Source organism: Coloeus monedula (assembly GCF_965178545.1).
Source record: "Coloeus monedula genome assembly, chromosome: Z".
NCBI lineage: Eukaryota > Metazoa > Chordata > Aves > Passeriformes > Corvidae > Coloeus > Coloeus monedula.
The window spans coordinates 57,586,929-57,605,148 of NC_138822.1; the positions used below are offsets into that span (position 1 = coordinate 57,586,929).

Below are 18,220 nucleotides of genomic sequence, written 5' to 3' on the forward strand. Positions count from 1 at the left end.
GACTACCTATCATTATTTTTTTAGTTTAAAGATGTCTTGGTCATCTTAAATTCTCATCTGTTTTGCAATTTAGGATCTTCATGGTGTACAAGACTACAGGAAGGTCTGTCTGCTTTATGCATGTCTGCATCGTGTACTTTTTTCCTGAATTAGTGAAATAATGCAAAAATAAAATCTATGCAGTGTCCACATGTAGATTTTTCAGGTTGTAAAACAACTGTTACATTATGTGTAAAGACCACAAAACCTTTTTTTATAGTGCAAAGAGACAATACAGGAGCAATATCCACTTGTATTCTTAAAGAGCTTGTCTACTACAGAAGCAGTGATACGAAGTACCCTTTCATTTGAGTACTCTGCAGGTTTAACTTAGAGCACAAGTTTGAAAACAAGCCCCAGCTATCAATTTGAAAATTATTAAAATGTGGAAATGAAAAACCTATCAAGAAGGGGGAAATTATTGTATTATTAAAAAGAAAAAAACCAGAAGATTTTACCTCTTTATGTAGTTTTTTTTTTCAAAAGGCTGTCAAAAATTATAATACATGTTCTCAATTCCATTTGAACTGCTTCCCAGGAGCAACGGCTGTATTGCTTATCTTTTAGGAAATTGGTGATTCTTTGAAAGTACTTTTTTATGCTGTATGTAGAGCTTTTTAGGATCCATGTTTGAAAAGTGTTTCTTGCCTTTGATTGCTCTTCTGACATACATGTTTCCAGTTCTTCAATTTGATGATGAATTCCATTTTGGAATTTCTCAATCTTGCTTGTATTCCAAGCATCAACAGGAAGATTTTTGCTAAATAGTTGGAAGATCTGTTGAAGGAACTCGTAGATGATCCTTATAATGTTCTTCTGTGTGACCCTGGTAATCTCCATGGAGAATCTGAAATCAGTTGTTTCGCTGAGGCATTGCTGAGGAAAATAACCACCCATTTTCCACAGAAAGTTCATTATATGGTAGTTCACTTTGGTTCCTTGGAAAAGACAAACTGAACATGAGATTTTGATGTACAATGCCAGTATAATGCAAATTTGCACTAAACTTCTCTGAGCCATGATGGTCATCCTGATGAAGCAGTCAGCACTATTGTCCTTTCCTTTTTGCAAATCTGTCAGCTTGCAGTTTCTTGGTTGTCTTGTCTTGCTCACATGCTTCTCTTTCACATCTCTCAATTTATTTTATCTGTATGACATGCTGGGTATTACTCACTGCGTAGGAATTGCTCTTTCTATCAGCTATGGTCCTGCCAAGGTTTTCAGTTTCACACAGTTGCAAAGGTTTTGCTCATTTCTGCTTTGACTCTGTTTAATTGAAAAATGAGTAAATCAGTCAATCTAGTGATTCAGAGGATATTGGCAGATTAACAGGCTAGAATCTGGTAAGAGCATTACATCTGCTCACATTCTTACTAGAAGAGGCAGTCCTGCTTGAGAAATTTTACTTTTATTCTTAAGTTGGAAATGGCAGTGGAAAAAAATCACATCCCTAGCTAACATATATGCAATCAAAACAAGATGTAATTTTGTTGATTTAACAACAAATATCTTTTTAGTAGGATAAATTGTTTTGTTTGGGGAATGGCTTAAATTTTATTAGCAGAATAACCTTGTTGTTGACACAACATTGACTCACTAGGGGCATATGTTGCTATGACTGTGTTGGCAAAAAAAATCAGTACATACAACTCTTAAGACAGATGCCTTTTTCTCCAAAATCTTTGATAGTTCACTGTTTAGAGTAGCTTTGTTCTACTTCATCACTTGATGAATCAGTCTCAATTTTTAGATGCATTAAGTAAAAAAAAGAGGAATTCCTTACATTTCAGAGTAAGAAAACTGTGGTTCCGATGCTTCCTCCTGTTGTCTGAAGTTCTTCACCTGGTGTGTGAGAGAGAGTCTGGCTCTTCTTATCCACTGAAATGCAAAAGAAAGCATCTTTTAAATCCAAACCAGTCAAATAAGTATTTGTCCACAGTTATTTGGTTTATTGCTTTTAAATCCTGTTCCTTCTGACTCTCTTGTTCCTCTGAGGTCTGGGTCATTAGTAAACAGATTTGAGCCTTCTGTGCCTTTTCTTATGAGATATATAGAGCTTTCTAACTCAAGCATTTAACTTGCATAATAAATCTCATCCTACAAAGGACGGGGACGTTCTGGCATATAGAAACTCATGAGTCAGTTTAGTGTCTCCAGTTGTCCACTCTGGGAGTTGTAGGAATGACCATAGAACTGCCCCAAAAATCAGTGCTGTAACTTTACTGAGCCCTTACAGATAGTTTTTACTGAATATGTGGCTCTGCTATTTATCAAAAGTTCATTGTTTCTCTGGTTTTACTGGAACTAGAGGGTCTATTGGGGATTCCTTGATATTTTCCCTGGTCTCCTCATTCATTGTAAAAAATTCTCCAGTATCATAATGTTTGCATCTTTTCAATGACCCTTACTGCCTACAAATATCACATTGATTCAGACCAAAAGTGTGTGTGTGTTTTTGCAGGGAAAGTAGGGGCCTTTCAGGCCCCAAGCCCCCTGCTTGTTCTGCTTATTTCACCTTTGTAATGCCAGTCTCTTTTCTTTCCACAGCAACATGGTAATCAATCTAGCCTGAGTATGCCCCCAGTTGGGGTTATTGGTTAACGCTTTCCAAAGGCTGATACATTCCTTCAGGATTCTCTCAGTACAAACCAACAGATCACTTCCAAGTCAACAAATACAAAATATAAAAAAGGACATGTATAAAACCTGGCAGACCCTTGTTGCTTGTTTTAAAGATGCCTGTATCAGTGGTTGATTATTTCCCTGAGTCTGGCCAGCAACAGGACTAAAATCCTTACTTCCCATATGCTCTTTATTTTGATCCATATTCTCTTTATCCATCCCGACTCTAATGTTATATGGTGTGAAAAGGAGGGAACTAACATTCACACATCTTCTGCCTCATTCCCTCTGGAACATACAATCTTTGCCTTTTTCTATTTCTCCTTAGTACTTGGTATCAGCGTGTCTCATTCCAACATACACCTTTTCTAAATACCTGGGTCTCTACACAATGTCATAAAACCATCAACATAAACCAAAACTGATCCCATTTACCAAGTCAGCAGTAAAACATCATCTCCAAGATAAAACTGTGACAAACCATTTTCCCCATTCTCTGACTTATAAGGCATCCACCACTGATTACAGTATTTATTCATTTTATCTTTAGTTATTGGATCTTCCCCAGCTTACTCCAGTTTTTCAAAATAAAACCCCAAGGGCTACAGGGTGGCATTGCTGTCTGGTTTGCCAATACCCAGTTGCCCAATTTCTTTATCCTTAGGTCCAGACCTCCAACACAAATAATTTTTTACTCTCTGCTCCGACTCCTTGTCGTCAGAGAAAGGACAAGCACTCTCTCCTATCATGCAGTTTTGTGTGTAACAATTTTAAAGCCTAGGCATTTATTTATTTATTTCTCAGTTCTGATCCCCTGTTGTTAGTTACATGGTGCTCTGACCTCATGGCAGCAAAGATAGGAGGACCCCTCCCCTCTTTCACACATTGTTTTTGTTGTGTAGTGACAGTTACTGTTCCAAACCTTCCTTATCCAATTTACACAGAGCTTGAAGTTTTCAAGTACCAACCCTGCTGGTCAATTACAACAAAATAAAATTTGATACTCACCAGTCCAGAAATTCACACCACTTTCCCTTGCTCAAATACCTCTGGAGGTATTTGAGCTGCTCACTGCCTCAATACTGGAGAGGATTTGATGGAGTCTCCAGTCAAACTGGTCCAAATCCTTTCTGATCTGTTTCTCTTTAGCTGGGGACAAGAAGATGATCCAGGAAAGGCTTTTTAGCTCTCCCATTTGGTTCACCAAGACTGTCGTCCCAAAATGGATTCTTTCACCTGTTAATGCAAGAGGCTGATCCATGTACAGAGCTGAGGTATTTGATTTATTTACAGTTCTGCACAGGAAGGGGTGCTGGGTGGCAAACCCACAAACCCAGCACATAGGCTATCAAACTTTTTACTATTTCTACATTTTAGCAAACAAAGGCATTAATGTTCATTCATTACAAGTTGCATAGTTCTCTTATTAAAATTAATATTAATTAATATTCTGTCTTCTCTTGGTTAAATGATTCCCTTGCTTCTTTTGCTAATTAGTCTGCATGCTCAGTCTTTCTCTTCTTTCAGTCAGTGGGTTTCTTGAGTCTTTTTCCCTTGCCAGAATTACCTTTTACCCAATTGTAGTGTTGGCTTTTTTTACTTCTTTATCTTGGGAGTTCTGCCAAATGACCTTGTGGCCTATAAATTCTGCATTGTGTCCATTCTCAGTGGTGCGTCCTTCTCCCTCAGCTCTGCTAACCTCCTGCTAGGTCTGTGTTCGCCGAAGCATGACTATTAACTTATTAACTTCAGCAAGACTATTCTACAGACAAGTAATTCATCTTTCTAATACCTAGATATCACTCCCATGAAAACAAGCTCTCAAGGAGACTGAATTCACTTGTGTTGGTAGCAAAATGTCCCATCTTCAGGACCACTCCAGCTGGGGTAATGCTGGAATTTGTCTTCCAGTGTCTGGCTGATGTACTTCTCTGACTATCAAGTCTTTGGGTCAGGTTAGAGTAAGACTGCTGATAGCCACCACTGGATGAATTGTAAGCATCTGAATCAATCTGAGCCTTTGATAATGACAGTTCTAAGAAAGTGCCACATAAGCACTGTGGCTTGAAATGGAAGTGCTTGGTTGGTTCCTGAATGTGCATTAGCAAAGTGCCATGTTTCTATATATCACTCATCTCCTCTAGTGCAGCACCAGCCTTTTGAACTGGTTCCTGTAATCACAATGTAGGAAGTCACTGGTGGTTGAAAAGGGAGACTGAGTTGAACATTAAGATAAGCAAAAATTACAAAGTATTTAGCAGGCAGATTTGCTTTTCTTCTTGTGGGAATAGTTACAGATTGCTAATTCTAAAAGTGAACCAAAGTGATTCATCTTTATGCTATTCAGCCTGCATAATTACAGGAATATTTGAAAAAGAATATGGAAAATGTATAAGCTCAGAAATATTTGATGTTGTCCTGATTTTGTGTGGGATGGGGTTAGTTTTTTTCCTAATCACAGGTACAGTGCTGTATTTTAGATTCAACAGGACAATAATGTTGATAAAACACGATTTGGCTGTTGCTGTCAGTACTGTTGTTTCCTGTGCTCTGACAGTGAGCAGGTTCACAAGAAACTGGAAGGGAGCCCAGCCCAGCTGGAAGGTCAGCCAGGACAGCTGACCTGAACTGGTCAAAGGGGTATTCCACACCATAGAACATCATGCCCAGTGTACAAACTGGGGGGAGTTGTACAGGAGCTGCAGATCTGTCACTGCCAGTGGGTGATGAGCAGTTGTATTGTGCATCACTTACCTTTCTTGGATTTTATTCCTCTTTATCACTATTTTTGTGGTTGTTGTTTTTTATCATGATGATGATGATGATGTTGTATTTTGTGTCACTTATTAAACTGTTCTTATTTGAACCTACACGTTTCACTTTTCTTTCAGATTTTCCTTCCCACTGGGGAAGGGGGAGGAGTAAGTGAGTGGCTGTGTGGTTCTTGATTGCCAGCTGGGGTTAAACCATGACCGATGCAAGCAGTGAAGGAATTCCATGATGATCTTGAGATTAGAAAGTGTTTTGTTAAAAGAAAGTAAATCCTGTTGATGGTTGGGAGGACCTGTTATAGTCTGACAGAGTGCAAGATTGCTGTGGATGAGCAGTTTCTTCAGCAAACCAGCGGGTGACTTCAGCAGTTACACAGTAGTATCCTAGTAATATAGTAACTCTCCCACAGTTACTCTTGTTCTACTTCTGCTGATGCTAACGTTGTGTTTATACTGTGGTGTTGGCACAAATTGTCTACCCAGGGGTCTTCAGAGAAGTTAATTTATGAATGAAATTTGTGGAAGGGATGTGTTTGAAAGACTGGACAGAGAATCAGAAGGGCTATGGTAGATTTAGTGCATTGATTTGCCACAGATGTCTTTTTGGTTTTAATTTGGTGTACATGTGTATGGATCTTTTGCATTAAATGGAACATTGATTTAAATCAAGTAAGGACCAGTAGTTTGATGTACTAAAGCAACATGAGAAACAGCTTAGTGCTTCATGACAAAGGTGGATCTGATTCACTGTTCAGTGTTTGTATTCTGTTTATACACTGTCACCCCTCTTTTCTTTCCATTGTCATTTCATAGGAGACCCATGAAATATTTGATTGTTGTGGAAAAAAATTAAAATTTCAAGGGGAGATTAGGCAGTATGAAGTGGATGTAAGTGATGAAGGACAGAGTATACTGTGTAAAAAACTTCAGTTTGGGGTTGGGGATAAGACACTTGTTGGCTTTGTGCAGCTTATCTAAGGACAGGTCAGGACAATTGCTTCTCAGAGTAGCTGTGTTGTCTCTACCTAATATTATATATAACCCCCCTAATATGGGGACATCTGAGAACCCACATGGAGATTACCACCTTGTAAATCAGAACTCTTCTTCCCTGAAAGCAGAGAAAGGACATTCACACATTCTACCTTGTAGTGCAAACCATCTACCCTGTGACAAAGCACCTCACACTGGTTCTCTCCTTACCTCTTTCTGTAAATAAACAAATGCTTTTCCTGTGAGAATGACATGAGTGGCTTGAATGCATAAATCAGAAACTATGCATCTGTGCTTTTGTTTCTGCGCTTCAGGATTTTGCATTTTATTGTGTTCTTGCCTCCTAAACACTTCTCTGAGGTCTGGTCGATGGACCAAGCGTTGCTGAAAGAACCATTTTTTTGTCTAGTGAGATAGAATATGGTTTTGGGGTTTCAGTTTTTTGGTTGCTTGCTTTTGTCAACAACAACAATAATAGTAATTTTTAAAATCTCTCTGTCACAGGTTTTGTATGTCTGTAACAAATGTGAGCATCAAAATGTCCTGCTGTTGTGCTCACATTGGCTGTCATGCTTCAGTGAAGGCTAAAGAACTCTTGGTCTGAGGATCCCACTTTGTGCTAAAGCAGATGAGGATATGAAAATTTTGTGTCTCAGGCGGGAGCTGAAAACAAAATCCAGAGGATAAATCTGAAGGTCTAGTACAAAGGACTAGGAGTCAACTGAATGGAACTGAGATCCCAGATCTGTATTCACCTAAATGATACCTAGGTTCAAAGTTTCTTAGTTTTCCTCTGTTCTAACTACATCTTTACAAAGTAGATATATCTAGTTAGTACATGTCTTGTGAGTGTTATACAGTTTTACCCAGGCTGTTTGTCAAGATTGTCTAGTTAAAGCATTGTGAGAAATGATGAAAAAAGCAGAAGAAAAAAAAAAAAAGTCTGAGGCCTGAAAATCTGTTTTGATTTTGGACAACCCTAAATTCTGAGAGAGATGCTACTTTAGCTTCTATATTGTCTTTGTTTCCCTCAGCATTGCCCTCTTTTCTTGCTTAACAAGTAAAAGTGATAAACTGTTAGTTTATGTGATAAAAACTTGCCTGTACTCCACAAGGTAGGACAGAGAAACATTGGCAGGTGGAGAAGCTTTAGTAACCCTTTCCCCAGCTGCTCCTAGACCTGTCACCAGAGCCTATCTCCTCAAGCCCAGAGGAGCACAAGGGACAGTGACAGGCAGAGACCCAATGTAAGGATTCTGAGGAAAGGCCCCTTCCACTATTGTCCTGGGGCAGCCTCACCCTCATGATGTGGGAGAGAAATGCATAAAGATGAGTAAATGCTGGAGCACCTCACAGACTTCCTGGTTTTGCTGCCTGAAGATAGAGGACACATTGCAGCATACAGAGGAAGACTGTTTCAGGATTACACAGGACTTATGGGATGTTTAGGGGAGAAACCAAAGGCAGGGAAAGGGATAGAACTAGATTGTTTAGGAAGGAAAAAGCATGTGAAAAGAGAGGGATGAAAAGGACTGGTCATGTTTAAACAGCAGCTGGTCAAAACACTGCTCTATTGTGACCTGAAGAGCTTTATGCCCTCCCAATAAACTCAATTTCTAAATATTTTCTCGGATGAGGGACTGTTTGACTTTCCAAAGGAATTTCCATCCGGCTGCATTGTCAGACTCTTTGAGTTAGACTTCTGTGACTAGTGTTCTCATCTGCTTGTAATCAATTGTAATAAACAGACTAATGTTATTGTTCATCCTTCTGTAAGAAGGTCATCTTGGCAGCTAGTGAAAAGAGCGGTTATAAAACACTACCCCAGTAATAGGAGATGCAAAGTTCCTAATGCTTGTACAAGTTACTGCTGGTCTAGTTAAAGTTGAGGTTTCATGTGGTTAAATAAGAAATCAAAATGCCATACTTCATTTGCTTGGTTTTCCTGTTGAATAGTGTTTTTGTTTCTGGGAAGAATGCATGCATCACTTTATTTTGCCTCTGGAAAACCCTTAGGCCTGAATCACAGAATCCAATAAACATGATAGGGAAAGCCCCAGTGACTTGTTTACCCCCAGCTGCAGGGGAAATGTTTCACACTGAATGTATTTTTAGAGATCTTCATCAGCCAAATTACTCCTGGGAGCAGGCCTCTAAGAGGACATGAACAATACCAAGCTTAAGGTGAAGTTTTACTGCACACAGCCAAATTGATCTAGTGGTTAACTCCCACCCAAAGAGCTGGTCCTTTTTCTCTCCTGCTTGGCCTTAAGACTGATTCATCTTGGAAGAATAGTGTTCCTGGAAAGCCAATCACCTTTCCTTTCTCTGAGCAGGAATGATGGCGATGACAACAATTTTTTGCCTGTTTTTCTACCTTGAACTGGCTAATCAGAGTAAAGCTCATGGTGGCACATGGGAATGACCAGAAGAACATGTCTGTTAGTATGAGAGCAGGATCTGTTTTTAAAAGCAGACCTAACAGTAAGAGGCTGGAAACCTGGAATTCTGAGTTTAGGAGCCGGTGCTCTGTAGAAGGCAACCTGAAGTAATCATGTGATCTTGTCTCATCGTGACGTCCACAGAGGGAAGCGTTAGCTATATTGCAAAGTGTCTCAGCGCTTCATCTCTAGTACTTGGATGTGAGACTGGCTACAGAATGTAGAACAGATCAAAAACTTCTAAAATCAAACTAAAGAACAGCTAAAAAGTGTAACAGTTTCACCTGAGATTGCTGGCTACTGTATGAGTACTACAGATCTCTTTCTTGGGGTTGATGGCAGATACAAGTCAGTTTGTGTTGCATGACTCTTAGAGGCTACAAGTGTGCATCAATATTATTCAATGATATATTATTCCATATTAACATCATTAAAATAACTTTATTCCACAATATATGTATGCAGTGATTCTGTAGGCTATCTTGTATCATCCTCTTAATAACAAATAACAGAGTATTTCTCATCACTCAGGTTGGGTGGAGGACAAGTACTATTCTGATATGAGAACATCTTTGTATTGCTGACAAATCCTTTTTATGTCAGCATGGCAGTTTGCTTGTGAGAGATGTCTTAACAATGCAGCATGGCTGTAAGGAGACCGGTAACTAAATAGTGATGCAGAATTGCCCTGCCATAGTGAGGTAGAGACTTAATTATATGTGCCAGTTGTGTTTATAAATTTTAAAATTTTATTTTATTAACCAATGAAGTCTTGTTCCGGACCTCTTTTACTTGATTCTCCCAACACCTTTTCCTTGTGTCTTCTCAAAGAAGGTAAGGCAGAGGATATAGTGTAACTAATTTCCAACTCAGCATCCTTCTGTGGTGTTACAGTAGTGATGGACGAGGGAAGAGCAACAGACATCACCTCCCTGGACTTGTGCAGAGCATTTGATACAACCATGCTTGTCTGTAAACTGGAGGGACATGGATTTGACCCTGACATTAGCTCAGTTGAGTAGAGCATGATGCTAGTAACTCCAGGGTCGCGGTTCAATCCCTGTGGGTCATTCACTTAAGAGTTGGATTTGATGATCCTTGTGGGTCCCTTCCATTTCAAAATATCCTGAGATTCTGTGATTTCATGGATGGACCACTCAGTGGATAAAAAATTGGCTGTGTGGTTTCTCTCAAAGAGTTGTGGTCAACAACTCATGGTCCAAGTGGAAAGCAGTGATGAGTAGCATTCCTCAGAGGCTGGTATTGGGACAACCACTTTTTAGTTTTTTTGTTGGTTATTCAAGACAGTGGGATCAAGGCCACCCTCAGCATCTTTTCTGATGACACCAAGCTGGGTGGTGCAGTTGTCACACTGGAGGGAAGGAATGTCATCCAGAGGGACCTTGACAGGCTTCAGAGGGAGGGCCTGTTTGAACCTTGTGAGGTTCAACAAGGCCAAATGCAAGGTCCTGCACCTGGATCAGGGCAGTCCCAAGCACAAATACAAGTTGGGTGGAGAATGGATTGAGGCTCTCTACAGAGAAGGACTAAAGGGTGTTTGTGTGTGAAAAGCTTGACATGACCTGGCACTGTGCGCTCACATCCCTAAAGCTAAATGTGTCCTGTGCCGCATCCAGAGCAGCATAGCCAGTAGGGTCAGGGAGTTGGTTCTGCCCCTCTGCTCTGTTCTGCTCTGCTCTGGTGAGACCCCACTTGGAACACTGTGTCCAGCTCTGGGGCCCTCAACGCAAGAAAGATGTGGACCTGTTGGAGCAAGTGAGGAGAAGAGCCACTAAGTTGATCAGAGGGCTTGAGCACCTCTCCTGTGAAGACAGGCTGAGAGAGTTGGGGCTGTTCAGCCTGGAGTGGAGAAGGTTCCAGGGAGACCTTACAATGCTTTCCAGTACCTAGAGGGCCTTATAAGAAGGCTGGAAAGGGGCTTTACACAAAAGTATGTGGTGATAGGACAAGGGGGAATGGACTTAAGCTAAATGATGACCGGTTTACGCTAGATATTAGGAAAAAATTCTTCACTGTGAAGGTAGAACAGGTTGCCCAGTGAGGCTGTGGACTTTCCATCCTTAGAGATGTTCAAGACCAGGCTGGATGGAGCTATGATGGTCTAGTGGAAGGTTTCCTGCCCACAGCAGGAGCATTGGAACTGAATGGTCTGTAAGGTCCCTTCCAACCCAAACTATTCTACTATTCTGTGTGCTGAGTGGTTAGGTTTTTCCTTTGTGTGGTTAGTAGGCTTATTTTCATCCTCATTCAGCTGCTAATTTTGTGTAGTCTGGAGGACTGAGTTTGAGGTTTTATTTTGAGGTTTGAATGGCTCTTTCAAACATCATTGAAGAAGATGATGGTTTGTAAAATTATTGTTAGCAAGACAGACACTGTGGACTGTGTAGAGTCTTGTTTCTAAGAAATCAGTTGAGAAATGTAATAGAGAGAGAATTAAATACTTTTCCTGAAAAAGTTCTTAAAAGTTAATAACGCACATAGAGAACTAAACAAGTCTAAGCAATTACTGTCAAGTGTCATGGCTATGGACTTTTTGTGAACAACTGTAAAATAAGATGAGAACCAAGAATATTTACATTGGCTTGGTTTGACAACAGGCATAATAACTGTGCCAAATAATGCTTATTTATTAGGGGTTTTTAGTTGTTCTTTTGTTTATTTGGGACTTTTGTGTTTGGTTGGTTTTCTTTCTTGTGTACCCTTCTCATTGTGTCATTTGCGTCTGTGTCCTGCCCCTCCCTCAAATGTTAGTGTTTCAGATTACCTTTGTTTCACCTGGGGAGCTGCTCACATATGAAAATGGACATTACCAGCAGTTCTAAAAGTCTGCCTTGCTAATGATCTTGGCTAAAGGGTTAAATGCCAAATGGTTGCAGAAACACTTCTCTCTGTGGTTGATGTATTACTAAGTATAAAGTTGTTCCCAAGGCTGTTGCCAGGAATTTGTGATCAGACAGGTTCCTGTAACAAGATGGATTCCAGGTCGGGAATAGCTTGAGTCACCCCATGAAAATACAACTGTGTCGGTTCTCCCATGTTCAGAGAAGTGCCTGCAGTAGCATCCATTCTCACAGAATCACAGAATGGGTAAGGCTGGAAGGGACCACGGTGGGTCCCACATCCGGTCCAACTTCCCCTTCACACTGTATCAGAAACAGTTTGGATTTCCTGCTTGAAGACCCCCAGTGAATCCAGTGATATTCAGTTCATTTGCTGGATAGATTGTGACTGGAGTGAAAACTACTTGTTTGCTACTTAGAATTTTGCAGAAGTCTGTCTGTGAAAGAACTAGCACAGAACCTACAACTTAGGTGGGTTCCTAAGCCCTTTCTTAGTCTTTGATAAGTAAACAGTTGGACTATATGGGAGAAGATCACTTCTGGAATTGGTGAATTGGCACAAGGCTTTTAATTCTGTGCCATTGGTAACTGGTCATTGGCACCCATGCTTATTTTGAAATTGCTTAGCACACGTGATAGGCAACTGAAGAGGATTGCATATGACAGATCAGTGTTTTGGGCAGCTTCTGAGCACAGGAACTTTTGATGTGCGGAAGCCAGTTCACTGTAATCCTTATTTCGAAGTCTATTGGAAGGATAGCTTTAAAATCCTTGATGAATAAAGAATGTATGTGTAGAAGATGTCAAGTTTGTGCTATGCATTTTTCTGGCATCCTAAAGTTCAGATATTTCATTTTCACTGTGAATTTATTAGATCCAAAGGACTCCATTGTCCAGTGGAAATTGGGATATATGTTGTTTTGTTGAGCAGGTTCAAGCTGAGTTAAACAGAGGGGCCAGATTTGTTTAAAGAATGTGTTTGGAGTCTAGCTTTATGAACAGATGGCAGCTCCAAATGAGGCAACTGTGTTTTTCTTCCTTGGTCTGCTATTGGCCTGGTGTGTGACCTTGGACAAATGACTTGCTCTCATATTTCTTGCTTTCATCTGCTGTTCTCAAAGCACTTGAGGAGACATATTTTTTACTCAAGACAGTGGTTTTGATAAGAATTTTGTGGTTATATCTTACAGCAAAGAGAGCAGTCATTTGAAAACCAGATCTTTCACTACTAAAATAAAGTAGGTTTCATAATCTGATTTATTTTGTTTATTGTACTGATAAAACTACCAAACACAACTTAGTTACATTAATGACCTTTATAGAATTATAAAGAAGGAAAATTTCTCTTAGACTGTATATCTCATTGTGCTTTCAGGTGTATATTCTTAACTGCTACATTTTTCTAGTGCTTTGCATTAGTAATGTACTGATTTCTACAGTGTGGCGGACTGCAGTGGCAGTGTGCTTCCATTGGGATGCAGAGATCAAGAGAATCCAGAAGTGTAACATACAGTATGTAAGCTATTGCTGGCATTCTACTGTAATCCCTGAACAAAATCTTGATTTCACACTACCTGTAAGAGGTCTTGTCTTGCAATGAAAGTGCTTAGGTTGAAAAGCCATCTGCTGAAGCATTTTGTCCCCTGGAATGGAGGAAAAAGAATAGGATAAGCTGCTAAAAAACATAATCACAGAGTATCCTGAGTTGGAAGAGACCCACAAGGATTGTCAAAGTTCAACTCCTGGCTGATATCTGTAGGGTACAGCACACGGACTATATGATTTAACTCCTTCAATGTTCTTCTTTAGTGTTTTTTACTTGCAAAATCCTTTGCAAGTAAAGGGATTTTCTACTGGTTCCTGACTACATATCTAAGCAGCTTCTCTCTCTTTTATGAGGAGTCTGGAGGGTACAGGACTTTCTTTCTTTGTTTTGCTTCAGACAATCTTGAATTCTGGTGTGTGCTGCTTTACAAAGTACAGCCACCCAAATGCAATCCCCAGGTCACTTTTCTAGCCAAAATTGCAAATTATTAATAATCAATCTCCTAGCAGTACAAGTGGACCACAAGCTGGGAGATGCCTGTGTAACCCAGCTCTCCCACTCAACCAGATAGGTCTCCAGAGTCTCCAAAATTCTCAAGGCTTTTCCATTGAGACCCACTGCAGAATCCACATGGTATGAGGCATCAGAATCTGCTGTGATAACCTCAGTAACTGATAACCTCTTTTCCAGGTACTATATTCTGCATCATACTGTAAACTAACATGTTAACAAAACGGAACTTTCCAAATAAATAAGGGCCTGAGAGAGAACTGTGCATCACTAATACGGCTTCTGTTTTTCGAAGTCTGTCCTACTCCTGTTCTTATCTAGGAACTAGTTAGGATTATAAGACAGTGTCACGGGTTGGCCCTGGCCAGATGCCAGGCACCCACCAAAGCTACTCACTCCACTCCCTTCTGCAGATGGACATAGCAGAGAAAGTTTAACAAAGGGTTCATGAGTAAAGGACCAGGAGAGACATCAGTCACCAAATACTGTCACATGCAAAACAGGCTCAGCTTAGAGATATGCATTGAATTTATTACTAATTAAATTGGAGCAGGATAATGAGAAGTAAAATGAGCCCTTAGCAACACCTTCCCCCCACCCCTCCCTCTTTCCAGTTCTACCTCCTACCTGGTGGCACAAGGAGACAGGGAATGGGGGTTATGGTCAGTTCATCACCCAAGGCTTCCCCTGCTGCTCAGGGAGAGGAGTTGTTCCCTTGCTGCACCATGGCGTGCCTCCCACAGGAGACAGTTCTCTATGAACTTCTTCAACATGGCTCTATCTCACGAACAGCAGTCTCCTGGGACCTGCTGCACGTGAATCCTTCCCACGGGCACCAGTCGCCCTCTAACTGCTGCAGCATGGGTCACTTCCATGGGGTGCAGTCTGCCAAGGACAGGCTGCTCCAGCCTGGGAGCAGGGCCCTTCTCTCCTCAGGTCTCCCATGGAATCACAGCTTCCTCTCAGGCATACACCTGTAACGCAGCGTTTGGTGCTTGAAGCACCAACTCTGGCGTGCCCCAGGTCAGAGAGAGTCCAGCTGCGTTACTTCCACGTGTCGCTGAAGCGACTTCAGCATCAGGAAAGGAGCTGCTGGCTGAGTTAGCTAGCTGGCTTCTTGGCAGAGGAAACATGGCAGGAGCCAATGGGATCGGCTCACGTTAGCTCGGAGACAAAGGAAGAGAAAGGCTGTTCTGGTCTGGCTCCTAAAAGGAAGAGAGAGGCTGTTCTGGTCTGGCTCCTAACAGGTTTATTGTTAGAAGTTTCGCAATCCAAACAAGCTGGAATCCGATGGGATGGGATGGAATGCGATGGGCTTGTGATGGGATGGCTCCTTGGAGCCTTGACCTCGGTTTTATAGGGAATTTGAAAACCCCGGTGAAAGGGGAAAACAACCATTGGGGAGGATACAATTTAACAGGAACCACTGGGGGAAACTGAGAGGTGGGAGCTGTAACGGAGAACAATGAACAACCGAGGAACCCAGAATTTTCCCGAACCTGGGGAGGCGGCTTGGACCCTGGCACGGCTTAGGCTTCTGAGCCGCCCCTCGACCCGCCGTCTGAGTCTGCCTCTTCGGGAAACTCGATCCAGGGGAGGGGCTGGGATTGATTGGCATCACGCTGCCCCAGCCCCACAGTGGGCTGGGTCACACCAACACACCTGCTCCATACTTGGGGCTCCTCCACGGGGTGTAGGTGTATCTTTGTATCCCCGTGGTTCTCCATGGGCTGCAGGGGCACAGCTGCTTCACTACGGGCTGCACCACAGGCTGCAAGGGAATCTCAGCTCCAGTGCCTGGAGTACCTCCTTCCCCTCCTTCTTCACTGGCCTTGGTGTCTGCAACACTGTTTCTCTCGCACGTTCTCACTCTGCTCTTCTCTGATCACAATTACAACTGCACAACCCCTTTTTGTTTTTCCTTTTTCTTAAATATGTTAACATAGAGGCATTACCACCATTCTAATTGGTCCAGCCTTGGCCAGAGACATGTCTGTCTTTGGAGCCACCAGGAACTGGCTCTACAAGACATGGAAGAAGTGTCCAGCATCTTCTCACAGAAGCCATGCCAGCATCCATCCCTCTCCTTTGCCCCTCCCCCCACCCCCATTTCCAAAACCAGGCCATGCAAATCCAATACAGATGGTCATAACTCAATGTCTTCTAAAAGAAAGTAAGGTAGGTATAAGAAGTTAATTTACACCGTAGTAGAAAGCTTCACACCATAACAGGGATTCATTGTGATTTATTAGATAAAGATTTAGCCTTGAGAGTCTAAATTCAACTGGTTAGAACCTTTTCATGCCCTGTGCCTCATGGCACATATTCAACACAGTGAAAATAAAATAAGGTAGCCTGTAATGGCATGAGTGGAGGCCACATAAGATCATTTCAAGCTGCTAAGTGCCTTGATTCTAACTGTAATTACCTGTATCTTACCACTGTCCAATGCCTCATCCAAGAAGAAATAAATACTCCAGGTTTATGTACTTTGCTATGAAAATAACCCACATAGCTTACATGAAAGCTTTAGCTTTTGCCATGTTCTAGTCATGGCAGTGGCAGCTGCACTTTGTCCTCCTGGACTACTGTATTTCTTTGTGCCAGAGCCACCAGTGTTGTACATTATTGAAGCATTGATTAGCTTGAACATGCTGCTGGACCAGTGTGCCCCAAAGGGCCAGAAGCCTTTCCTGGTTTTCAGGCTTTGAGGAGCATAATGTAGTGACACTTGAAGGACTGGGCTGGGCTGGTAACCAGAAAGCCAGTACATTTTTATGTCCTGGGGGTGCGGTGATGAAGCATCAGTGCTGGATAGGTCACTTGGCTTAGGTGATCAGCCTGTGCTCACTGGAATTGTCTACCTGGCTGGTAATGCCCCTTTAAATCATACAGTCAAAATTTGTTCAGTCCTATGCCTTTTCAGAATTTAGTCCGTTTTAGACCATGACAGTCCAGAGGCATGGTTGTCTTACTTTCTGTTCTTCATGAATGGATTCCTACTGAATTAAGAGACTTACAGATAATTGAGAGTTTCTGGGGTTGCTTGTTAGGAACTTTGTTCATGCATTTATTTGTTGTAGTATGTAGATTGTTTATTATGCCATGCAGTTTGACATATAGTCCAGAAGAGTGCAGTTGCTGAGTTATTCTTTGTAATCATTGTATTTCTAAGGCAGGGCCATTAGCTGCTCATAATATGGACTTGAGCTCAGCAATGCAGTAAATTAAGCTGATGGATTCTACATTGTTGTGTTGTTCATATTGCCCTGTCGTTTTTAAATTGTGGGATTTAATTATGTCCTAATGATTGTTTTTATATAGCTGCAGTAATACTATCAGGCATTCATCCTACATTCACCAAACTCACTGTTTTTTCATGATCAAAGCTAATTTTCTCCTTAGACAGGTCAGACTTGTTTTATTAGTTAAACTAGAGGAAGGGACGTGAAGGGTTTGGTATATTTCATCTATGAGAAGAATGTTTTTTAAACATGTCTCAGACTCTTGAATTCCAAGATATATTTCAGAAGCACTTCATGGGAAGCACACACAAAAAATCAGGTCCCCTAAAGTACGTTTTTGCCATGATTTTTCATATTGGAAGGCCAAATCTTTGTTTACCCTGCAGACTACTCTCTTACCTCTTATGTTCAGTAGAAAGAAGATGGTAGAATATCTTGTCTTGAAAAACAGGTGTCTGCTGAGAAAGGCAGGAGCCTCCCTTGGAATGGAAAATGCAACCCCCTTCCCTCCAAATTATTATAATTTTGAAATTAACTTGCTTTCAGGCAAAGATACAAGGAACAGGAATAACTGCTCTTTATCTATATATATATGTATATGTAACAAGGCAAACAAACAATAGCTGTGCCAGTAACAGCAAGCAGAACCAGGAACCCGGTGGCAGCCTCTCTCGACTGTCAGGCCCTTTCCCCTCGGGTGCAGTTCCGCTCGCAGCCGGCAGGGGCGCTGGCGGCTCCCGGTGAACAGGGCAGGTGCGATGGTTCCCCCGCGGCTGCAGGGGGCGCTCCGGAGCGAGCTCGGGGAGCACGCGGCACTGGCGGCCTGGCCAAGCCAGGAAGGGATGGAAGAAAAGGTTCACAAAACTCCTGGGCAGCCAATCCCAGTGCCCCAGCAGGGCCCACGGGAGCAACAGGCTGGAATGGCAGGAATGAGCACCAAATCCCAGGTGGTAGATGAGATGTATTGAACTCCGGAGCTGCAGCGGGAACCCCAGGATGTCTCGGCAGGCAGGGAGTGAGGAGCTGCAGTGTAGCGAAGGCTCGGGGCAGTGGCAAAAAAGCAGCGGGGGCGGGGCAGCAGCAGCCCGGCTCCCAGCAGGGTAGGGAAACCCGGCTCCATATCCTGGGGTTTTTCCCCTGAGGCATTGGAGCAGACGGTAAAACGTCCCTCTTTTAGTGAGGTAGGGTGTTA

At 42.0% G+C, this 18,220-nt stretch overlaps 1 protein-coding gene across 1 annotated transcript; it reads right to left on the minus strand.

Moving 5' to 3' along the window:
• Positions 1-501: 501 nt before the first annotated feature.
• Positions 502-1,068, minus strand: LOC309585038 (interferon beta-like; the record flags this gene model as incomplete). The annotated part of the gene is made up of 1 exon (XM_082301478.1): positions 502-1,068. One exon carries the CDS (start codon positions 1,066-1,068, stop codon positions 502-504), a length of 567 nt encoding a protein of 188 aa, XP_082157604.1.
• Between the last annotated feature and the right edge of the window lie 17,152 nt (positions 1,069-18,220).